Raw genomic sequence first — 26,023 nt, forward strand, 5'->3', positions numbered from 1 at the left:
GAAGTTATTTCAGAGAGTTACAGAGAGGTTGCAGAAGTGTTTTGTTGGTTCTTTTTCTTTCTAAAAGTACATATGGAGACATTAAATTTTTTCTGTCTCTGACCTTTTCAATAGATGATGACAGCTTGTAGAGAATTATTTTCTCAAGATGCAACAGAGGAAAACAGAAAGCAGTTAAAGATGAGTTCTCTAGAACTACACACCATGAGTACTGGCTTATTCCAGTCAATGCAGTCATCAAGACAAACAGGGTTTAAGTGGTAGCATGACAACAACAGATATATGATTATAACTGAACTGACTTGGCATATGCTTTCCTCCCTATTGCCAGGGTCCAAGCACCTCCAGAAACAGCTTCACTGTACAGCATTGCTCATAAGCCTTTGCGAGGTCACACTGCTGTAATACGTGAATAATTCAGACAGATACACAACATGGCCATAGCTGCAGATTTAGGATCAAGGTCCTTTTTTGATTAATGCTATAGGCTGTCTATATCAGCTGTGAAGCAGTCCTTCATTCCAGCACCATCAAGTGGTATTTGTAATAATTCTGGTTGTTGCTCATGCTGTGTTCTGTTGGGAGTTTCAGTAATGTTCAGTGGATAGGACTCCTTTGTCTCAGTACTCAGACGGCCTAAACATGTTAGACAAGAGTCTCTCATCTTGACAAAGTTCTGGTAAGTGCTTTCACTGGAAAAACAGTATAATACTGGGTCAGCAACACAGTTAAAAGTAGTTAACAAGAGAGAAATATGGTAAACATTAAATACTTTCTCAGCAAATGAGCAGTTGTTCTCCAACAAGCTACGAACTACAAGTAGGATGTGGTATGGCCCAAAGCAGACTAAAAATATGAAAACAGTGCTTGAAACCAGTCTTTTAATTTGGATTTTCTTCTTCTTTTGAGTGCCGGGACTCTTGTGGACAACTCGTAAAATCCCACAGTAGGAGAAGGCCAGCAGAAAGAAAGGGAAAAGGAAGCCAGCAGAGAAGCGGTAGTAATTGACATTGTGCTCCCATTTCTTGATGGGGTAATGCTCAAAGCACACCAAGTGGCTCTCAGCATCCATGCTGATCTCCCCGTGCGTGAACACAAAGCAGCATGTCATTATTTCTTTGGCCCAGATGATGATGCTCACAATGGCAGCAGCCTTCATGGTCCGAAAGCGCTGAAACCGGAAGGGGTGCACTACGGCCAGATAGCGGTCAATGGAGATGCAGCACAGGAAGCCCACGCTGATGTAGATATTCTCATATAGGATGATGCCACAAATTTTGCACAGCAGCTCATCGTAAGTCCAGTTGTCATGCTGTAAAGCATACTGAAGCCAAAAAGGCAAAGAAAATATGTACAGCAGGTCTGCTACAGTCAAATTGCAAAGGTAGATACCTAATTCATTTTTAGCTTTGATCTGTAAATACCCATAGTACAGTGACAGACAGTTAGCTGGCAAGCCTAATATAAACACAAATATGTACACCACAGGGGATAATGTCTCATGGATATCATGATTAATGTTGCACTTCTCAGTTGCATTCTCTGTGAAATTCACCATCTTCTACTTTTCTCTCTGTATCACTCATCAGGGTCCTGAATGTAAGACTTAATTACATTCAGTTTTCATGTAGAGTTTATTTCTTCCACAAATGTTTAGGCTGAAGTGATGCCTTTGCTGCAGGATGTTAATAACCTGAAGATAAAGCACAAGGAAATCCTTAGAAGAGGTACAATTGTTAAATATATAGTACACTATTCAGAAAGCTGCTCTTTCCTAGCTGTAGATATTTTACAGTCTTTGATAAAGATAAAGCCTGTCTAGGAAATCATGAATCACATAAGTCCTAGCATGTAACAGAAAAGTGCCAGAAAATTATGTGATCCAGAATCACAAAGCCAATTACAAATATTTGTTGTTTTAGCTTTGGAGGCATCTAAAATGTGAAGAAATATCATCTCTGTTGTACAGATGAGGCAGAAAAGCAGTAATCAGATTTCTCTACAATGGAAAAGGTGTCTCTGGTAAACCAGCAGTCCACTCAGACTTCTTCAGAGGATCTAGGGTGCAAAAAACTGTTGATTTTTAATTTCCATTTCTTAAATTTTCCTTTATATACAAGATACCATGTAATATGCAGTTCAATTCATCAGGATTTTAAAAAAATAAACTGAATTCTTAGCACTCTCTCTTACAGCTACTTGTAAACACAATCCTGAAAGCAAGCTGTCTTCCTCTGTTGGAAGGGCATGGTAACACTCCGGTACAGTGCATCCCCATGGTCTCAGTTCTACAGGATTTGATACTACATATTCCTTATTTGCCATCAACTCCCAAACCCACTCATTTACTCTTACTACTTACACACTTGTATCTTTCCTTTTCACTTTCACCAAATATGAATGTAATTGTTTTCACCTGAGGAGTCTGGTATAATCCAAACACATACCCACAGAAACCACTGCTATACTATGCTATGCTATGCTATGCTATGCTATGCTAAACTATGCTAAACTAGTTAAAACACAAGAACCACTGCTGACAATGGGTTAGCACTCAGTTCTACTAGGTCAACCCTGGACCCAGCTCACAGTGATGAAACCCTCGACTAAACAATGTAATACCCCATGCAGGATTTTATCACCTCGTGATATATTCACATGGGCACAAATGGAGCACTGGAGAACAGCAGGGCAAACTGTGCCTAGTCTGAAGGGGATGCATGTTTAACCTGATGGTGCAGAACAGCAAGACTGTGTTTCTTTCAATCTCTCCTCAGAAAATTCAGGGTTGTTGGCTATACCTTTGTAAGGTTAACAATTTGTGTACTCTTTTTACGGCTTCAGACACTATGAATTCAAAAGCAGCACTATCCAAAGATAAGACCTTGCTTCTTTTTTCTGTTTGCTATGCTAATGTGCATTTTTGTAATCATATTCTGTGCCATCTAGGAACATAAAATTTCTTCCAAGGCAACCCTTACAGAAACATGACCACACTACAGTAAAATTAGTGTCAGTTTTAGCACTTGAGGATGTTACTGTCAAATAATCTTTTTTGCTACATGTTTTTTTTTTTTTAATAGTGATAGGCTTTACTCCTGTAGAAACTGAAAAGAAAATCACTTGCTTTAGGCCAGAAAATAATTGCCTGGCTGAAATAAATGATCAAACCTGCAAAGAACTTCATTTTTTAGCTTCAACCAGCATAGTTCCACAGAATTCACAGCAAACACCTACAAATAAAAATTGGGATGTGTTTTTCATCCCTTTACTTCTACTGTTTCTTACCAACAGAGAGAAAATCAGCCCTTGTTTTGGTGGGAATGTCCTTGGGAGCTCAGAAACTCTCAGTCGTGAAACAACAAGCCAAGGTAAGATCATCTCCCTCAAAACTTCTAACTTCACTGTCCCATGCAACTTGTGTGAAAGACTGCTCAAGTCTAGCACTCTGCTCTCCTTCTCCTTTCAGTCTCAAGCATCTCCTTTGGGGTTTAAGAGACTCACCCCTTCCAGTGCAGGTGTCACAATAGTTACAACTCATGTGTCAAACTCAGCAGAAGAAATGCTGCTAAAGGGACCCAGTCACAGATATCTATGGTTCAGTTTGAAGTTTGCTCAAGGAGATTGCCATAACCTTCCCCTGGAATAAATATGACAATGTTAGCAGTGCTGACATTTACAGCAGAAATCAGTCACTAAAGTTATGGACAAATTTCCCCAAACACTGATACTTATTGGCCATTAGTTCTCCTGTAACACTATCCAGTTTCTCAAAGGCTTGATAACCATCACACATCTCTTCCACCTGCAGACAAGGGCAGTGCACAGAATCTTTGCTGAGGCAGGTTTGATAACCTTCTTACCCCACCCCGCCTTTTTAATCCAGAGCTCCAGGGCTGCGTTTGTATTTCATAGCATTTCTGTATTATTTGGTGACTTTTACATGTAAGGGTTTGCCTGCGCAGGATGATTGGCACACCTTAGTTGTTCTCTAAAATGCCTAAAATCTGAGGCCTATCATCATATCTACCAGTGTCCAGCCAGTGTCCAGCTCCTGTCAATAAGTAATAGTAATAGCAATTCAAAAGCTGTTGACAGTTTTGAAAATTCAGAACTGTCTTTATATGTCTAGCACTGAGTTTCATTCAGTGTTACCCAGTGAGTCATTATGGACCACAGTATGAGGAAAAGCAGATGTACTCTACAGTTGCAGTGTTTTTTGAAAATGTTTCTTTTCCTCTAAGAACTCAAAGTGTTTTTATCAAATTATGTTTATGTACAGAGAATATGATTATAAAAATAATTTCTGCCTAGTTTAAAAGTCTTGCCAGAATGCAGGATGTGAAGGAGGCAGAAAAAGTCTTATTGATACAATATTATGCTAATATAATATGCACTTACCATTACAACAACATTTCCTGCTCCTGGAGGAAATTCTGGAGTGGGCTGTTTGAAGGGGCAGGAAAAGAAGGCTGGCTGTAACAAATCTCTTTGCCTTGTGCTAACAAACCCTCCTCAATTTCAAAGATGGCGATGAAAAACAAAGGTCCAGATTCTTGGGCAATACCTGTCTTACACTGCTGTTCTGGTCGGTGGCAACAGTGAGCCAGGAAATTCTTCCCTTGTTTCAGCCTCCTCAGTGTGTGGGCTCTGGGCCACCTTTGTACCCTTTGACCATTCGTGCCTGGCTAAGGACAGACTCAGTAGCCAAATGGAAGTACAGAGGCAGTTCACCTTTTCCCCAGCACCAGGTACACTAAATATAGCTCTGCACCAGACAGGGAATGAAACTGCAGGATTTTTTCAACAAACCTGGTATCAAAGGACTGCACTGGCAGGTTTAAATAAATGGGTGTGGAAGAGCCCACTCTGTTATTAAAAACATATAACACAATACTTTACAGGCTGTCTGAAAAAGGGGAAAATGAAGGAAAAGTGATGCATGGTATAGAAGAGAAAAGACAAATAATTCCCCCATTACTTACTGGCAACATCTGAATAGATGAAGGAGAAAAATTTAAAAAGTTGCTCTATGAAAAACATCTAGGGTGCAGACAATCATGAAGCTGAAAGCAGTTATGAACGGGAACACAAAGGCATTTCTTTTAGACAGCTTTAATATGGACATAGTGCAGCTGTGTGACTTTTTTTTTTTGAGCGTAGTTCATGTAACACATTCAGTATCATGAATCTGCAGTCATTTCCAGGCAATATTTCTCTCTCCTATATGCCCACATCTTTTAGATGATACCCATCTAAGGCTAAGTCTTGGCAATAAATTGGAAGACTCTCTCCATCTACATGAGCTCCAAACAATTCTCTTGTTCCTGGATTTAAAATAAAGCCAAGGATCCCTGAGCTTCAGAAAGCCTCACTTTTTCATGCTTTAAACAAGCCAACTTTATTACTCACTGGTGAGTTCAACGACAGTTCTTTTCTTTCCCAACTCCTTTGTGCCTTAGCTGTTGACAAATGCATGATTTGCCCCTGCATGATGAACCATGGGGCAGCTCATGGGTTAAGCACTGCCTGCTGGCAACGGCACAGGAAGCAGCCAGAGCCACGGACAACAGCAGCCTCTTCACCTTGGACCAAGGAGTACCATGGAGCCCAGGTGGGTCTTTTCAGTTTCAGTGAATATTGCTACAATTTTTGTTGTAAGAAATCTGTCTGCAACTAGGCCTACATATTTTTTTAGCAGAGACAAATAGGACTGCAGCAAAGGACTTCCTTGCTAGAATTTGCAACAGTTGTGCACCCAGCTTGTCTCATTCACAAAGCACCCACTTCCATTAACAGGGAGTGTAACATAGTTGTGTGCCTGCATGGTCTCTTGCTATTTAATCTGTCCCTGCACCTGTCATACAGTGCAGACAGGCCTGAGTCACTTGGCTGTCATTGCAGGACTTAAACTGTCCTGCATACCTTGGAATCAGAAACCCAGAGTGGTTTCAGTTTAGGATTTGGTTCAGGCCATTATCTACACAAACACCAGCCCTTAAATTCACACGATAAACTTCCTTCAACACTTGCAGGTTTGTCAGATTGTTTGATCCTGTTTCACAAAACCTGGAAGAATAAGGTCAGATAAGAAGGCAGGGAAGCGATGACCAGCCGAAGAGACTAGGGACTGGTCAAACAACATAAAATGGGCAGGAAAGGGACAATATCCCTAGAGCAAGTTTGAAGAAAAAAAAAAAAGTAGAAGAAAGTAGAAATTTGGGTGCACCACTGAGTATGAAGAAATGGCACAATGATGTTTGGGTTCAATCAGAAGAATTATGATGTAAAAAATGAACCTGTTGGAGCAGGTCCAGAAGAAGGTCACAGAAATGACAAGAGAGGTGAAGCATCTCTCCTATGAGGAAAGGATGAGAAAGTTGAAGTTGTTCAGCCTGGAGAAGAAGGCTCTGGGAAGACCTTGTTGCAGCCTTTCAGTACCTAAAGGGGACTTAAAAGAAACATGGGGACAGACTTTTTAATAGGACTCGTAGCAACAGGACAAGGGGTAATGGTTTTAAACTAAAAGAGGGTAGAGTCAGACTACATACAAAGATGAATTTTTTTATGATGAGGGTGACAAACACTAGCCCAGGTTGCCCAGAGAGGTGATGGATGCCCCGTCCCTGGGGACATTCAGGGTTGGGTTTCATGGGGCTCTGAGTAACCTGGTCTAGTTGAAGATGCCCCTGCTTATTGCAGGAGAGTTGGACTAGATGGCCTTTAAAGGTCCTTTCCAAACCAGACCATTCTGATTCTAGAAGGGTACCAAGCAGAAGGAGCCATTAAAGTCAATGGAAGATGTTTCTATTAATACAAGATAAGTAAAGGAAAAGACAAGTACATATGAGGGACAAACACAAATATGTATGTATTTTTATAATATATATGTTTATATAACATATGTTTATATGGTATGTAAGTATTTTTATATTTCTATAAAGATAACTGAAATATTTCCTGTTGGTTTTTATTCCAGTCTTTAGAACCAGAATTGTTAACCAGCAACCAACAAAATTATTTTTAACAATAGGATGGGGGCATAGAGGAAAATAGATCAGCAAAGGCTAACAGATATTTTAAAAAAATACATGTACTCCAGCGGATTTAGTTACAGCAATTTGTGAATTATTGCTGCTAATGTTTCAGGAATTATAATGAATTGGGGTAAAACAGACATAACATTTTGTTTTGTGAAAAAGAGGAGTCAAATTGAATTTCTAAACTAAAGTATTTTACATCTATGCACAATCTATTCAGTGTTTGAAACTTGCAAGTGGATTTTTCTAACGTGAACTTCTGAGTACAATAATTATTACTCTGTATATCTGTTTCAGTTGAAGGAAACCATGAAAGTGTTCTGTAAATTACAAATAACTTTACTTTTGTCATTATCAGATGACTCCTCTTATAAATCTATTGTCAAAGAAGGAAGTTGGCAACATTTTTTTTCAGAATCCACATAAACAAAAGACTAATTAGTCATCAATGACCAATTTTTCCTAACATGGATATGCAACTATTTGCAGTCTTGGTAAATCATTCCATTTGCTCCAACTTTTGATATTCTGGGAAATCCATGTTATTTCCAACCTTTTCATTTCAGGTTTTTATTACTTTGGAATTCTTAGTTGATGCCTGTGCATAGGAAGGACAACTTGAGACGAAGGGCAAGGAAGGGAGGTAGGTTAATAGGCACAGTTTGTCCAATATCATAGAATCGTGGAATGGTTTGGATGGAAGGGACCTTGAAGACCATCTTGTTCTAACCCGTGGGCAGGAACACTTTCCACTGTCCCAGGTTGCCCAGAGCCCCATCCAGCCTGGCCTTGAACACTTTTAGGGATGGGGCATCCACAGCTTCTCTGGGCAACCTGTGCCAGTACCTCACCACCCTCACAGTAAAGAATTTCCTTCTAACATCTAGTCTAAATTTTTCAGTTTGGGGCCATTCCCCCTTATTTTATCACATGTCCTACATGCCCTTGTAAAAAGTTTCTCACCATCTTTCTTTTAGGCTCCCTCCAGGTACTGGAAGGCAGCAATTAGGTCACCCTGGAGCCCCCTCTTCTCCAAGCTGGAAAAAAAACAATTCTCTCAGCCTTTCCTCACAGGAGAGGTGCTCCATCCCTCTAATCATCTTGGAAACCTTCCTCTGGGCTCACTCCAAAGGTCCATGTCCTTCATGTGCTGAGGACCCCAGATCTGGATGTAGCACTGGAGGTGGGGTCTCAACAGAGGGAAGTGAAGCGGTAGGATCCCCTCTCTCACCCTGCTGGCCATGCTGCTTTGGATGCAGACCAGGATGTGTTTGGCTCTCTGGGCTCCAAATGTTCCTGTCCAGCCTCTCATCCACCAGCACCCCCAGGTCCTTCTCAGCAGGGCTGCTCTGATCTGTTCATCCCCACCCTCTGTTGATACCAGAGGCTGCCCTGGCCCAGGTGCAGCACCTTGCACTTGGTCTTGCTAAACCTCATGACATTCCCATGCACTCACTTCTTGGGCTTGTCCAGGTCCCTTTGGGTGGCATCCCATCCTTCAGGTGTGTCCCTCCTCTCTTTGGTGTCATCTACAAATCTGCTGAGGCTGCACTCAATTCCTTCGTCTATGTCATTAATGAAAATACTAAATAAAACTGGTCCCAGTACAGACACTTGAGGGACACCACTTGTCGCTGAGGTCCATTAGGACTCTGAGCCATTGACTATGACACTCTGGATGCAACTGTTCCACCATTTTCTTACACACGTAAGAGTCCACCCACCAAATCCATCTCTTTCCAGTTTAGAGAGAAGGCTGCTGTGGGGGGCCCTGTCAAAGTCTCTACAGAAGTCCAGATAAATGACATCTGTAACCCTTCCCTTGTCCACTGATACAGCCACTCCATCATAGAAGGCCATAGGCTGATCAGGCAGGACCTGCCCTTGGTAAAGCTCTGCTGGCTGTCCCAAATCACATCACTGTCCTTGATGCGCCTTAGCAGAGCTTCTAGGAGGATCTGTTCCATGATCTTGCCCAGGCACACAGGTGGTGCTAACAGGTCGGTAGTACCCAGGGTCCACCTTTCTACCCTTTTTAAAGATGAGTCCAATGTTTCCGTTTTTCCAGTCACCTGGGACTTCTTCTGATTGCCATGACTTCTCAAATATCATGGACAGTAGCTTGGCAACTACATCTGCCTGTTCCCTCAGACTACTCATTCTATCTCACACTACTACTTATTCTTTATCTAGGATTAGGGCCTTTTTAGCTAGTGTGAGGTCTGAACAACTGGTTGAGCGCAAGAAAGTGCTGAAAACAGAAAAAACTTCGGAAAATCCCTATTTATGAAGTTCATGCAATGTGTAATTTCAGTCAAGCAGTCCAAATAGTATCAGGGAGGTGAATCACAGCAGAAATTAGTCACGCTATAGCTGCCTCAAAGCTTAAAAAAAATGACCCTAATTTGCCCCCCACTTCCTGCTGTTAAAGATCAACCAAGTGGACAACATGACCCTCCAAGTATTGCACTACTGAGCTACTGTGACTAGTTCCTACCCACAGGGCACATCTCCTTGAAGCTCTGTGTATGACTTGCTTGAGTACAGAACAGTGGGTGGAGGAAAACACATCACACTACTTCCTGCAGACATCTTAAATCACTCTATTACTCAGAGAAAAAATTCCAAATCTTCCTTTTCCCTGAATAAAACCTCAATGAAGTCAATGTCCCTCTCCCCCACAATACTCCTTGACACAAAAGAAAAAAACCCATCCTGTGTCTATTGAAGAAGCAGCAGGCAAGTCATAATCAGTCATAGATATCAGAACTACTTATAATCCCAAACTCATACACTGATCCTTGTTGAACAGGACAATGCAAAAAACCCCAAGATTACACAGGTCTTGCTTATTAGAAGCCATATAAGCCATGATCAACATGCAATATTAATAAGAAACAATGACTGGAACAACTGTGTTGTAACCTGGGATTGAGAAATAGGAACTTCATCCTTCTAAGTTCAGTGAGTTCTGATTCATTTTACCATCTACAGCTTTGGGGAAAATCATCCTTCTGATTCATTTTCCTAAACTGTATTACTGCCTCTTTTGATGCTGCAGCCTGCTCTGACACCAGCACAGTGCTAGATCAGGCAATGATCTTGCGTTGAGGTCAGTGACTTAACATTTAATTCATATCTGTGTTGCATTTCAATGATTTTTGCCTTTCTCAGATTGCCAGTGTGTCCCTGCAGCCCCAGCACTACCACACAGCTCCTGCTTCACAGAGTGGCTGCTCAAAGGGAGCCATGGGAGTCACCCACAGATTTCTCTGCTGCTTGAGCATGAGCCACTCATTTACATACCATGGGCCGTAGCACACTGCCGGCACCCTGTCCCGGTCAGCTCGCCCCATCCCAGTCAGCACACACCAAGGCTGAGCAGAGCTCTGGCTGTCAGCCTCTGCCTTTGGCCAGAGGCTCACGGCCCTGGAGCTGATGTGTGTATTAAGAGCAGCTTGCTCTCTGTACCCAGATGCTCACTCAGAAAGGGAACAGAATGCCAGCAACACACAAGGCAGTCCCTTCTGTCAAGCTTCCCCAGCATCACTCAAGGGAAAACTTGCTCAAAATCTGAAAAGTTAGAGGACAAAGCAGGGACCAAGGTATCTTTCTGCTTGCATCTTTTGTAATGCCATAAGGATCATATCCTCCAAACAGAACAATATCATTAACTAAAAGTCATTTGGAAAGCAACCAAACAGCCACCTATAGAATTTTTTCTCTTCATTCACTGATAATTCAGTGGATGAGACTTATTGTGCAATACTGCTGACAAGCTTGGGACATCCATAATCAATGCCTGACTAATAACACTTGACAAACAGGAAAGGCTGTCTGATGGAAAAATTTTGCTAGCTAGGTCTAACTGGTTGAAACTCTGGCATGTCCAAAGAGATGGAGCAGATCTCCTGTTCAAGGAGAATGTTAGCATTTTCATTATTCCATGCATCAGCAAATAATGATACATTCAATAAAGTCATCTCTTTTTGAAATGTCATTTTCTGCATATATGATTCAGTATATGATTCATTTTGTACTGCAAAAGTTTTAAGACATGGTAAAGTGAAAAGCTGCTTACAATATTTGAAGATTTTTCCCTTCAACTCATTTTTCTTTGACTTAATTATTTTTCTTCTGTTTGGATTTATCCAAAGAGAACAAATTCATCATGAGATAGGAGCCTGCTCAACTGAAGCACCTAACACTGTGTGCACTGTTGCCATCTGAAAAACGAAAATAATTCCGTTTTGCCTTTGTACTGTGTTTGGGTTTCCGGCTTGCACTGATCACCATTGTGCACTTCAGACATGTTTCTGTTCTAGATCCAATTCTTTCTAGTCTAGCACACCATCCACCCTTCCACGCACTTCTGTTTAGCTACGCTTATTTCCTTTGAGGCTCAAGTGAGCCTTTTTTGGCTCTTGTTCTGTATTTCTGTATTTCTTCCTTGGATACAGCATTGAGGGGGGGTGGTATGTGTGCTGCATTATGCATATGTATTTGTGCATGTCTTCAAATAGTCCCCATCTTAGGTAGAAACCTAACTCTACTAAACTATCCCTTATTGCTATCTTTAATTAAATTTCTTCTCTTTTTTTTTCAGTTTCCCTTCTGGAGATTAACCAAGTTTCCTGTAGAACTGAGTCAATATTCACATGTAAGACATGTTCTTCCATTGTTATTTCTCAGTCTTCTCACGAGAAGTAGTGTGCCTTGCAAAAGGTTTTTTCCTTTGTGCTCTTTCACTCGTTGCTGTTCTTGCTCCCTAGATGACTATTGAAAACGTCAGTCCTTTTTTTTTTTCACTTGAGGGTACAGGACTCCAACAACCTAGTTCCCAGTGGATTAATCACTTTAAAGGAAGTGCTGGCATCTGTATCTGCAGGTTTGCTTACATTTTCATTTCCTGAATTTCCATTTCTGGATAAAAGACATTCAACACGAAAACTGAGAAAAATAGTTGAAGAGGCATGACCTCACAGAAATGCAAACCCTCCCTTCTTTAATAGTATCAAAGAAGCAATTCACAGCAAAAGCAACAACCTTGCTGTAAACCATTCACACTTCCAAACATGCTTCTGACTAGAGAAAAGGGAGAGAATCAAATGCTTGTTCAGGACAGTTCTGATGAGCTCTTGATGAGACGGAAAAGCTGGCACAGGAGATGTGAGATTCCAAATTGAGAGCTGTTCAGAAATCCAGGTCCTGCTTTGGGGCGGAGGTGTAAAAGCAGCTCTGAAATTTGGACATAAGTTCAAATTTGAAATAATAGTTTTCTGACATGATAGTTTCGGGTATTTTAGTTTAAGCCTCTTGTAAGTTTAAAAGACAATTGCTATTTCAAAAGCTATGTCTGAACAGTTCTTAAACACGGGCCATAAACCAGATACATCCTCTAATTAGGTATGTGAGTAGACACTAAATCATTATCCGTCACAGAGTAAAAACTCTCCTTCTTTGGCAGAAGGAAGACAAAATGCTTCCAGATATAAAATGACAAAATTCTAATGTTTACTAAAATATTGAGTTAAAAGAAAGCAAAGCCAAGAGATCTCTGAAACATTTCCATAATTCCCTGCTGATATTGACCATTTTAGCATTTTATTCAGGTGTCGTTAAAGGGACTCAAATTTGATAGCTCAATTACATTTGCTCTTGTAATTAATTTGTTGGTTATCTCCCCTTCCTCTGCTGGCTACTCAACCTCCCTTCCAAGCTTTGTGTCTTTACTGCTGGCCCACAGAACACAACATAAGAGAATCTTGAAACCTTGCTGAACAACGCAACAATGTTCAGAAAGGAAAGTCTAGGCTCATCCTAGCAGCAATAGCTGTCCATAGCAATTTCTGAGTGGAGAATGTCAGGAGGACATCTCCTGTGGAGCAACAGTAACAGCAGCAGAGTGCCCTCTCTGTTACCTGAAGGTCAGATCAGTTTTGCATTTCTATTTGATTCTGGCATGATGACAGATCTGAGCCTAAGCAAACCCAGATCAAACTCCAAGACAACCCTGCTGGAAAGGAGTTTGTTGCCACAGAAACAATTTCTGGAAAGAGGGCTCCATGGAGAGGAACAGAAAATATACTTTCAGGGGAGCCTGTTTCTCACTCTCCCTCTAGCAGGGTTTTAAACCTATTATCTAGTCTTTTTCTCTTTTTCAGACAAATTAGTTACAGTTTCCAGATGAAGTGCCTGAAAAGCTCTTGTTTTGCTACCCTGTAGATTAACAGAGTTTAGAACAGTGTTTCTAGTGGAGAAAAAGGGTTACAGTGGATGTATCCCTTAGAGAATAAACTGCAATGGGTTTTTTAGCTGCTGTTGCTTACTAATACTTTTAGTTAAAATTATTCGTCAGTTTCTTCTAAACAGTAAAGCTGCTCTGTGTCTTTTCAAAAACAATTGCCACCAGCTGTCAGGGTCAGCAGCTCTGCAAATGCTTCAGCTGGCAGAATAATTCATAACAAGCAATAAAAGCCACTCAGAATAAGCTTTATAGGAAAAACAAACATATTAGAGGAGACAATCAGCTAATTACAAGGTAATGAGCCTCACAAGGCTGCCATGTCTGGAGTTCTCTTTCCACAATTCTTCCCTTAAAAATAATTACCAAGTTGTGTAAATGTCCTCATGAGTGGACCTGACTTTCTTTAGTTATCACCACACTGACACAATACAGCCATCAGAAGTGAAGCCCCAGGGCACCATGAATGCACCCTCAGGTCAGGACTAGAAAAACAGGAAGGCAAGAAATTTTCTTCTCCATGCACTGGAGAAGCCAGTGCATGCCAACCATGCCAAGAAAACACACATTTAGAGCATCAGCTGGTTCAGCTGAGTAACACCATCCACAAGGCTGGTTTAGGTGAGGAAAATTTAAGTTATTGCCCCCTTTGAACACCTGGCCCTGTGCAACTGTGCGCAGCCACGGGTAAGAAGCTTCCTGTCTGTCTGACCTCACAAGCAGCCTCAGGCTCACCCTAATTGATGACATCTAGTATGATGACACCTGTGTACACCTAGTTCTGCAGAGATTCACTTTCATCCCTTCTCTTCCCTTTCCCCATATCCCACTTCTCTCTTTTCCCACTGCTGTAAGATTACTTGCAGTCCTCAGATCCAGAACAAAGGGAGTCAATTTTTGTCCACCAACCACAAAGTGAAATAAATACCTCTCAACGAAGATGTCAAGTGACACAAGGCTTTTTAATGAGATATTGGAACCACCAAATCTTTCTTCATTTAAAACTGTGATATTCAAATCACAATGCTATGATGTAGACATTTTCACCCCTGCTATCACAGAACAACATGCTAGTCTGATCCTATAAACCCAACACTTTCTTACAGTATACTTCCTAGACCCTGTAAAGTCCTTTAAAACTTTGGGGATGTACTTTCCATGCTATCTACATCTATTTCTCATCTTACCTACAGCTGTTTAGCATGGAGTGTAAAATAAGCTGGAAACCGCGCTCTTCTGCCTCTTCACTCATACAACAGAAAGACTTTACAAGTGCCTGCACAGGAGCAGCCTGATATGGGGGAATAACAACATAGCAGCAGTAAGACGGGGAGGCAGGAAGGATAGGGCTGAGGACAATAGAAAATTTTGTTTCCTCAAAGAAGAAATGGAAGAGTGGGTGTTAAATACACAGGATTGGCTATCTTTTACTGGCTTCTTGGTTAAAGAAAACTTGAAAGAAGAAGTGGTTAGACATTCTGCTCTTCTGGAGCCAGTGTGAATACAGAGTGCTAATGTGGAAAAAGTCACAGTGGGTACTGACTAACAGACTGCTCAGAAAGTCCCATAATGCTCACAGTGACTCTGTCATGTCTTATGAGCCTACATGTAGCCATTTTTACTTACTTTACTAAGTCTCCTTACATTTTTATTAATAAATATCTGCATGTGTTCTGAACAGAAAAGGACAGGACAAGCTGTTACATTCTTCTAAATTCTCCATTTTTCAGCTCCTCTCCCCATGCAACACACAAAAGAAGAAAGCATCACACAGTGAATTGCTTTTCTTGTTCCTTTACAAAGACTGACAAGAACCAGAAAAACGTTCTCATAACAAGGACAAGCTAAAATAATGAACAAAAATTTTTGATCCTATTGAAAAAAAAAATTAATTCCTCACCTGATGGATTTCACTTCACTAAACAAACCCTCACATTTCAAGTTTCCCAAGTCAGATTCTGAACAGCAGCAAGAAAAGTAGCTTAGTGTTTGGAAAATATAGTAATGACATACGTTTGAGACACAAAGACAAAACTACATGGGTGTACATGGAGTACCCACACATCAAGGTATGTGGTTTAGCAATTTCATGCCAGGTGTAACTTTTGGCTTGTGTTCTCAGGGGAAATTAAGTATTTAAGTCACTTACTAGTCCTTCCAAATATCTTGTATCTAGTCAACTTATACAGTACGACTAAGTTCTCTGAAAATGACTCCAGGAACTTATCTTCAGGCTACTGCTCTGATTCCTTGCTGCAAACAACAGTTTCTCAGTTTATGTTAACAATTTCCTCTCATCAATACAACTTGAACAGTCAGCTCTCCTTGTGCCTAATTGGAACTCAAGAAAGTGGTTCTGGGAAAATCTTTATTCCAAGTTCCTGCTAGTAGGAACTTTGCCAAGGAAATTAATCTTGAAGTTGTGAATTTTTTTTGGACACATTGCTTCGCTTGAGTCCTTGGAGCACCTCGTTGTTTTGCTTTAACATCTCAGATAGAAAACTGTCTTACCACCTCTCCAGGGGTGAGACCTAGCTCAATGATGGAAAATTAACTTGCTTTCAAGAATGAACAGATAAAAATGAAACTCACCTTTTAGCAGAGTTCATGCAAAGACGTTTCGCCTGCAGTGTGAAGAGCACAAAACTTCCCTTCTCCTCACTCCTGCTCAGGCTGCTGGTGAGGCTGTCCTCCTCCCAGCTGTGAGCAAGGCTGTCCGTGAAACAGCGCAGGAAAGGAGGAGGAGATTGTGTTTCAGCTCCTGTGCTCTTTATGTTTCATCTGTGAAGGAGTCAGCCCAGCCCAGCCCTCTCCTCCCTCACCCACTTATTCATAAGTAAGAGAGATGAGAGTGCCAATAGCAGGCACTAAATACAGAGATTGCAACGTACACGGAGTGGTGTTCCCAGCCGTACCCACCGGCACGCGCACTGACCAGCAGAGAACTGCACTGCAATCACAGCAGCTGGTGCAGAGGCCAAATACAGCTGCTTCCAGCTTATCTAAACACACACAGATGTTGCCTCATGCAGGCGTATTGAAAAGTATACAGTGTTAGTGTTGTTATTAGTATCATTTACAGTAAGTTGTTTCTAGAGCTTGCAGACATCAGACCATTACATCCAAACACAGCAGAAGGTGATCTCTGCATGAGGAAGCATCTTATCTCACTGTGAAAGAGTAAGGGCTGTGAGGGGGGGCAGTTCCTTCCTCTCTTGTCTAAACAGCCAGACAAACTGAGGGCCAGACAGACAGATAAACAGATCGAAGGGCTTGTCCAAGGTCACTCAGGAAGAGTGTAGCAGATGAAAAAGCTGACCTCCTGCTAACTGACAGCACTACCCCTATTCCCACAGGAGTGAAGGCTGCACTGTGGGATATGTATTAAATTGTCTGTCACTCAAACTGAAACGCACTGCTTTTAAAAACACAGATAACTACAAATTACACCATTGAAGCTGGAAACAAAAGCTGTTACCAGCTCAGGCTCTAAACTGGTGTGTAACTCACCTGATGCAGTGCTCTGCCATACTGCTGTAGGGACACCAGTGGCCCTGTATGCTCAGAACAGCACCCAACCAGGGCTCCCTTCTGGTCACTGCAACGGGCATGAGTGCTCCAAGGACAGCCAGACACAGTGAGACTGGAAACAGGAATCTTGTGCAGGGAACTCCAAGACATGTTCTCCATTTCCAGCCTGGTGGAAAGGAGAGTGACATAAGCACAGAAACAAAATAGAAAAAATAAAACAAACCAAAACAGGGAGATGACACAAGAACATTTATTTAGAAAACTTGGAAATACTCCAGGAGTACCCATGGCTAATGTCAGAAACAGCATCAAAAATAACTCCTCATTCTAAACACAGTCAAAGGGCTCTTCAGGTACAACAGGCTATCCAATGGCAGAGCCCTTCCTCTGCCAGGGCCTCTGGCAGATCAGAGATCTGAAGTTATCTACAGGGTTAAGAAACCTCTCTGAGTTTCTGAGGAGGGATGGAGCAGAAAAAATAGGAAATTCTTGGATGTGGTCATAAAAGGCTGCAACAAGCAGAGAACAGTCCTTTACAGGCTCACTGTGCTGCTCAGAGGATGTCAAAGGTCAGGCAGCATACCTGGCCGAACAGGCAAGGCACAGGCTCCTGGGAGCACAGCCAGAGGCTGAACACCCTCTACAGTGTTAAGAAATATGAATGGTTGCTGTCACATTTATTAGGACTACTTGGAATACTCCCTCCTCTGATTAAATTTTTCTGTTTTTGTTGTTTTTTTGTTTGTGGTTAAATTGTTTTCTTTTATTTTGTACTCATTTAGTCTTTATTATTTATTTTTATATACATATATAAGAATATATATATTAAGAAAATCACGCAGACTGGGGCCTTTCAGGAAGTGAAATAAAACATTTGCTTCAATACCTCTTAATCCAAAATTATATACCCTTGGATACTGCAACACTTTTATTAAAGAATTTCTAAAATATGGTATTAAGAAAATGAAGTGCAGTAACTTCCTTGGTAGTACGTGCATTTTCTTCAGTAAAAAGCAACAGGGCATTATACTGACTACTTGCCTTCCCTGAGAGCACGTCAGGGCAGAGATCATGTGGTATCCAGTTCTCACTGGTGGCTGCAGGGAAAGCATTCCACCTTCTGCAGGGTCCAGGCTGCAGATAGGGAACAAGCCCTGAGAAGATCCACAGAAAGTGATTACCCTTTGGGTACCAGGGAAAGCAGAGATACTGGCAGAGATAATATCGTGGGCAGTATTTCTTTCCTAGTTCCCACGTTGGGTGCAGTTGTCTTGTCATGCTGACATGTGTACATGCTCAAAGATGTGTTACACAGATGTTGGATACAGGTGGACAGAATATCCAGAAAGCACAGCCTGAACCTTGGTCATCAGACACAATACAGGTCTATCAGAGTGGGCTAAAAAGGCAGCACTTGACCCATGCAGCTGGTAAATTATGCCTTGCAAGTGGAGCAGAAACAATGACTTCCACAAACATCCCTCTCAGAAAATGACAGAGCAAAATAAACTCCAGAAAAATCCTGTGTTTGTTTCTTTTTCATCCAGACATTCTATTTTGCTTGCCTCAGCATGCAGATGCTGTAAAGCAGGTAACTAAAATAATGGGATTTAGGGGCTTGGGCCAACTGCCCTCATCACTTCCAAGGGGGCAGAGCCATGTGTTGTCACCTCCATCACACACACTCAGCCACTGCATATTATGTTGTACCATATTTAAGACTCTCAAAATGAAAAGAAATAACATTTTTGTAGTCTTTTATCTCCATGAATTATACAGTAGTTATTAAAGCTGACAAATAGCTATTACTCGCTCCAAGTAGCAATTCTAGCTTTTCACTCACTTTGGTCAAATCATTTTAATGTGTGTGATGATTAAGTAACACTATTGAATTGAATTGCTCCTGGCTTGCATATGTCAAAACTAGAAGCAGCAAGATTCAAAAAAAATGGAGCTAAGCTGGCATTATAAATGACACAGATGCCATGGAAATGCAGCAGGAAGGAGGTCATTTAGACCATCTCCTTACTCATTGAGAAAGGCTAGACTAGCTCCTCTAGAGCTTCAGCTTCTCTTAAATTGCCATTAAGGAAGATTCTGCCTCACCCCTTGCAATGTCTCCATTCCCTGGCTAGGACTGTTCTTAAGAAGCTTGCACTAATATAAAAATCTTTATCTTCTATATTTCCAATTAATTTATCTTTTTATTGTCCTTCTGTGAATGTACATGAAAAACAGTCTATTGCTACCTTTCTCAATATCAATCATTTAAATGTCTGAGGATTATACATGCTGTCCCTCTTTAGATTTTGGAGAGTAAGCAGCCCCACTTTTCCAGTGTTTTTTGTAGATCATGTTTTCTAGGCCTCTACTCACCCACAACGATCTCATTTCCAGTCATAAGCATTCCTCCTTAAGCATATTCCAGCAGAGACCCTTTCTGGCAGTATTGGCATTGATTCCCAGTACCTGGTCTATGCTTTGCCTATGAGGGTCAACTTTGCTATGAAATTTGATTTAAATCCTTTCAAGCACCCATTTTGGTGAGGAAAAGAGGAAAATAAGTTCTCTCTTTTGCAGTGACACAGAGATATTCCCATATTCTATAGCTGAATAACAAGGACTTCCTAATGCTCTTCCTGGTACCACCCTAGAGTCACTGCTGGGCCAGCTCTTACACTGCCTGGAGGGGTGGCCGTGCAACACAATGCTTCACTTGTTTCAGAGGTTTCACTGCAGCCAGGCATCTTGCTTTATCTAGATGTTCTCCTCCTATTTTCCCTTGCTTCTGCTCTTGTCCCCATCTGCACTGCACCATGTGTTATTTTTAAACTTTCCCACAGGTTAGAAGGGCAACAGGTTGTTCACAGGAACATATGACCAGCAGGAAATTCTCTCTGTTCTCACTATGCTGGTGTTTTCCAAGCTCCTTCAAAATTTAAATTCAAAAGCACTCAAAATGTCCTACTTTTGCCCACCACAGCAGAGGTAGGAACCTGGAAGGGCAGCAAGGACTCAGTAAGCTAGATAGGGACAGCAAGCCATCCCCACAGGGCTGGGGTTTTTGCCAGGTAACATACACCTCTCTAGTTCCTTCCTGAGGCAGGGAACACTTTTCATTTACACTGAAAATGCAATTTAACAATCTTTTGCACCTAGACTGCAAATATCCAACACGGAGACTTCATTTTGGATGCTAGAAATGGGCTTCATGGAGGTGAACTTGGCAACCAAGTAATACCGTATGGTGGCTACCATGTGGATTACCAGTCATCATCTGCAGAGGATTAAGGACCTGTAGAGGATCAGCTGGCTTGCCCTAGAGTGCCCTGTGGTACAGCTTCAAGCACCCAGTTCTTCCCTCTGCCTATAAAGGGAGAAAGGCCTCACTCATACAGAAAAGAGTAAAGAGTGAGGTGATATGAGCATTACACAGCCATCCAGGGGCTCTGCCTGTTTCTGTTCACAATACTGAACAGCGCAGACATAGACACAAAGGAAGTGGAGAATGTAGAAATTTCTATGGCAAGACTATCAGAATTAATAAAAAGTTTTTTCAAAATCTCGGCATCAAGGGCAGTGAAGTTATTGGTAGTCATTACAGCTAGTCCAGAATCCAGGCTAAAATATCTCTGCTCTTGCTATCTACAGAACAGACTTTATTAAGTCTTTCCCCAGTTATGGTGCCCCTAGAGACACAGGCTTTGATGTGTGGCTCATTGTGTGAAGGACCTGTGTATGATCGCGGGTGGGTTGGTACACTATAAATGTGTGCATGAACTTCCATTCAGCTATGGGAAAGAAGGCTGGTCACAGGTAAATGGAGTTCATCAAGAGGGACAGCCATGTGGCCTTAATCTCCTGTGCTGCTCCTCTTCCCCCTATTAGCATGGATTTGGGAATTTTAGTTTGAGAAGAACTGTAGTCATAAGGTAGTCCATACACCAGTGCCCCAATGCAGTGAGGAAGATGGGGCCTAAATGCCCTTGAACCAATACTTCAAGGACAATATAGTCCCCAGTCTTCTATCAAAGCATGAATGTTCATAGTTCCTCAGATAATGGTGCTTGCCATAAAACATTGCTACAGACATCGTGCTAAAAACAATAGACAGGGGTCACTGAGTTCACTTTTTGCTTTCCTTCCCACGTTCAGTTTTAGATTCCCTTCTAAGCATACTCTCCTTTTCCAGGTAAACCTTGTTAAACAGATATAACCTAAGAGTTTAACACGTGAAGGGAACATTTCTTCTGATTTTAGTTACAAAAATTCATGTGGATGTAATTTGATACAATAAAGTCGTTGGTATCTGTTTTCATTCATTTGGCTGATTGCATAAGAGAACAAGCACGTGTTCACGTAGGGCAGGGTGGGAATTCAGGATCTGCCAAATGGGACCTGTTACCATTGATATGGCTGGTTAAATAAACAAGGAAAAGGATCTGTGTTCATGGGAGCTGAATGTGGGTAATAGAACTGGGCTTCAGGAATTCCAAGTTTTTTTCAATTAAAGAAGCCAAAATAAGCAAGGAAGGAAATTCTAAAACAATGAAAATGATGTGGAAACTTGTACCGTTAAAAATACTGAAGACTAAATAGAAACAATTTTGCCTCAATATGCAAAAAGTGATATGGATCTTCTTAAATGCATCTATCATCCTACTAATATTTTTAAGTGCTATCTAATTCCCACAGAGAATAAAGATAATACTCTGCGCTGAAGAACAGAAAAATGTCTAGCGCTGGCAAGGAGAAGTCACAATGGAAGGAAAATTGCTGGAGGTGAAATGGGCTTGATCAGACTGTGGTAGCTGGTTCCACTATCTGAGCTTTGGACAGGATCTAGCGAGAAAGCTCCTTTTCATCCAAAGAATTTTCTACCAACACACCATGTGGTTGTCGTTGGAAGAAGTAGTTTTAAGAGCATAGCAAAATAGTATATAAAAATATACTATTACCCATCAAACATATATAACCCACCTCCTTTAAGCCTCAGCTATCCAGGAGCAAGGTGCTACTGTGTGGAAACACAAGAAAAAACAGCAATAGCAGAGAGATCCTCTTGCCAGTGAAGGTACCAAAGCTGCATTCTGGAGTGTACACAGCGTTTCCCCCACTGGATGCTGCTTTAAACCTTTTGTGCTCTAACTGATCTAAAACTCCTCCACATGGAGAAGGAACAACTGTATCAGAAAGTTGGGAGGTATGATGCAAATGGGAGTACATAAGCTGTACAGTCCTGCTTACGTGATGCTGTTCATACAGCTTCCTAAAGCATTCTACCCCTTTGCATCATTTACTGAAGGACCAAAAAATCTGTAAGCAAGCTCAAGAGACTGAGCAAATTGAAGGTTACCAACTTTAGCTTAATTTAAGTTAAATCCCAACTAAATGGATACAAGGTCTATTCCATTCAGTTTGTGCCACCTGTTTTCTCCATCTGCTTTTTCATAGAGTCACAGAATGTACTGGGTTGGAAGAGAGTCCTAAGGGTAATTGAGTCCAGCTCCCTGCTCTTGGCAGGACTATCTAACACTCAGTCACATGACTAAGAGCATCATCCAGACTCTCCTTGAACTCTGACAGGCTTTTGCACTGCTATGAGCAAGCAACCCTTGTTCAGAGGATTGCAGGTGTAAAAAAAGTTCCAAAGATTTTTCCTTCACAGACATTTCCCTGATTTGCATGATTTCTTCTACTTTCCCTTATAAATAGTCAAAAGGGTCCTACAGAAGCACTCAAACTGATTGGGAATTTTCCATCTCTGTAGAAGGCTGAGATGCTGCAGCTGAACATCCCCAGCAGCCTTAAACCACACTCATTTGTGGATTAGGTATTTGTGGGCTCACAGTGCACACAAATGCAAGTCCAAGTTTTGCATAACTAGAGAAAAAAATCCTCTTGCAAAGGTGGAAGGAAGAACTTTTTCATGGGTTTAACAAGAATGGGGTAATTTTGGTCAGAGGTACTTAAAATGGCAAGGGAACATAGACTTCCAAATCCCATAACGTTCAAAATACCCTGCCAAATGGTAAAACAATCATAGTAATAGCCCTATGAAATGCTCACCTCAGTTGTTCAGACATACTTTTCCATTTCTTGCAGAAAACTCCCTCTTCCTTCCAATGCAAGTCTCTAGAGATGCCTCAGCAGTCCACTGGCAAGTTGTTCTTCTTCATCTGGAATATCCTTCTCAAACACTCATGTTCTTCCTTAGCAGTATGTTCCCAAACACAAACTGCTATTCTTGCCATTTTGCACTTCCAGACTACTCAACGACTGCAAGAAGTGAGGTGATCTTTGACCCGCAATTTTCAGAGTTTTTTACATGGAGAAGGTGCTCACTGTTCCAAGCGTGGAATCCAAAGGCAGCCAGCATGAGATGTTGGAGAGGAAGCAGGAGGCTCTTATACTTCTATCTGATGATGTTTTCTTAAAGCACAGGCTGTTTAGCTCTCCCATGAACTCTCTCATATCATAAACCAAAACCATTATAACACCATATTCTATTAATCTATCTGATCTCATAAGAGCCTGGTGCAATGAGTCTCACCAATAGCTTCACTTTCCCTTTCCTAAGCGCACTCTCCTTTAGCAGAGTTTCAGATCACACCATAGGATGTCACTCACTGCAGAGGGAGCTGGGCTGCTTTTGTTTTCCCTTGTGCAATACAGCTTTTCACAGGCTGGTGCCAGTGCTCAGATCTGCTGCTCTTTTTCGTTCTGGTATGCAACACACACATCACGCACTTTGGCATGGTCTCACCATCAGAGCTACGTAATCCTCAGTTATGATAATCTTTGGTTAAAAATGTTCAAGTATTTTAACTAGAGCTGATTAGAACATCTGGGAATGATGAGCTGACAGTTTCCATGGCATCCTGTGTTTTGTTTTGGACATGTTTTACATTCCTAGTTTCTGTGGAATAACCACATTTTCATCGTCCTCTTCTCAGGGAAAACCCAGTTTTGCTTCCCTACCATTATATCCTAACCCCCAACAAGAGTAAATAAATAAACTGTCTCTTCCATGTTTCAGCTGAGAGAAGCACAAGTACTCTTCTACTGGGGTGCCTTACTCATCCATGTTACTCTTTAATGGGATTCTTCACAATCCTCCAAATCTGAACAAATCTCAGCTTTCTGTCACAATTCACCAACTCGCATTTCTGTCTTTAGGACGCAGGTTAGCCTTTTAAGGACTTTCCTATTTTAGAAGCTATTGAACAGCAGCTCTCTGTTTTCTACTGCTCTCTTCATATTTTTGAAAAAATTCTTGTAACTGGAAAAACACCATTTAGTTTTGGAAAACTTGCCATACCTTCTCCCACTAACTTTAAACTCCTGTCAGTACTCTTAAATAATGACTCTTTTTCAGCTGATGCCATTCTCTCTTAGTTCATACAGCAGCCTCTAGCACCAGCTTTCAAGCCAGACCTTCATGGCCCAGTCTAATTCTCCAGTCCCTGTGAGCCCTTCATAACAACAACTTCATTCGTTATTTCTGGTAAATGAATTATTTCACCCTGCACTGTTACTTCAGGTCAATTCTGCCTGGTACTGGAGACTTGTAAAAACATTCACAAATTTTCCACCTAGTCTTGAACATTTCCAGCGCCGTCGGGATCTGATATTCCATGATCCTGATAGGCAGAGAAGCAATTTTTAGGATAAATTTTTTTTTGTGAAATCTACCACAACTGATTCCACACTCCACTGCCCCCTTCATCTGAAAATGCAAACCCACAATTCAAATGCTCTCTGGACAGTTGGGTTCATGTTTAACCAGAAAAAAAAAAAAAAGAAACAGTGTTGTTCTTTGTACATCAGTTTAACATCCAGGCTGTAATCCTTTCACCTGAATGAACAATTTCTGGATAAATTTCTTCCATGTTCTGTCTTAAAAGTAATTTACCTGTGGCTGAGCTAGTATGTCCCCAAATGTCTGGACAATCAGAAATAATTTCCGACCACATGCTGATGCACAGTTTTCCTAAGCTAAGCACCAGTTATTTTTACAATGTCCTTAACACTTTGAACTTCCCTCATTATAGAAAAAAAAAAGTAAATTCTATTTTTTCAAATTCTACTTGTGGTGGTTTTATGTTCTGAACTCAGTTAATTGAGATCAGAAAAGGTCTGCTCACTTCACAATCAGGTCCCAAGTTTGAGGAACAGTGGAAAAATATCTAATAGGAAAAAGGTTTCCATGACATGCTATGTCTGTAAAGGACCTCAGATTTCTCGCTAAGGATATACTCTGTCACTGCAGAGCACGCAACCTCCTGGCAGCCACTCCCACAGCAGCCATTTATTGTACTTCAAACACACACCATCATTTGTTTCCTTGCGTCAAACAGCTTCACTGACTTCAGAGTTTGAGCACGCTGCAGGGAGCGGGTGCTGCCAAAGTCACAAAGTGCCCTTCGGCTTTCTTGGAAAACTACTGGCAACTTAGCTGCCTCCTCGGGATGGATCCCCTTCAAAAATCCGTCCTTTAATAAAAAACTCGACCTAGAGAATTAATGAGCCACTGAACGGCTTACAGCGTTGGACCCAGAACCATTCGCAGCACTACTTAGCACATAATTAGCAACCTTCAGAGAGCACACCCTTCCCTCCTGTCAGGAAATATCAGCATCCTACAGCCCATGCAGAGCTGGGAAAAGCCAGTGTGAGGAAGGCTGGGGCTCCTGGAGATGCCTTTATCCCGCTGTCCAACAGGCAGCTGGGGGCTCCGCCAGCTCGCTGTGTTCCCCCCCGCAGCCTGGCCCAGCCGCGACAGCCGCAATGTGAAACAGCTGCTATTTAATCTTCACTTCTTGGAAGGCATCAAGAAAGGGTCGGGCAGCTCTGCGCCATCCTTTACCCTCACAGGAACACCTCTCCCCATAGTTCTCGCCACCTCACGCAAGCTGGTGCCTCACGGCACCTCCACCCGCCCAGCTCCACCTGCACAAAACTAGAGAGGATTTGCCGATTTCTGTCTCTCATAAACACAACTCCCTTCTCCCCCTGAGGCACCAGAACGCCTCTTTCACGCTACCGCTGGCTCTGCGCGCCTCAGGAAGACAAAGCGCAGCAGCAGCCCCGGGGCTGTGGGCAGGCCTTCCCCCGCCCAGACTTTCCTCACCTGATGGCGCAGCACACGGCGGGAGCGCGGCCGGGAGCCACCGCGGCCGGCAACGGAGAGACGACCACAACAAGG

The 26,023-nt window shown here is 41.8% G+C and overlaps 1 protein-coding gene across 2 annotated transcripts; it reads right to left on the reverse strand.

Annotated features, from left to right (window-relative positions):
• Positions 1-75: 75 nt before the first annotated feature.
• On the reverse strand, positions 76-23,668 carry GPR68 (G protein-coupled receptor 68). Of its 2 annotated transcripts, XM_017729011.1 has the most exons (5): positions 22,885-23,668; positions 16,795-16,981; positions 15,877-15,996; positions 3,505-3,640; positions 76-1,693 (listed from the first exon to the last, which is right to left on the reverse strand). In XM_017729011.1, the coding sequence occupies exon 5, from the start codon at positions 1,556-1,558 to the stop codon at positions 482-484; it is 1,077 nt and encodes a 358-aa protein (XP_017584500.1). In that variant the 5' UTR covers positions 1,559-1,693; positions 3,505-3,640; positions 15,877-15,996; positions 16,795-16,981; positions 22,885-23,668; the 3' UTR covers positions 76-481. The 2 variants fall into 2 exon arrangements, with proteins under 2 accessions (XP_017584500.1, XP_008628049.1); XM_008629827.2 differs by lacking the exon at positions 3,505-3,640.
• Positions 23,669-26,023: the final 2,355 nt, after the last annotated feature.

The sequence above is a fragment of the Corvus brachyrhynchos genome, unplaced genomic scaffold, assembly GCF_000691975.1.
Source record: "Corvus brachyrhynchos isolate BGI_N302 unplaced genomic scaffold, ASM69197v1 scaffold1, whole genome shotgun sequence".
NCBI classification, from domain to species: domain Eukaryota; kingdom Metazoa; phylum Chordata; class Aves; order Passeriformes; family Corvidae; genus Corvus; species Corvus brachyrhynchos.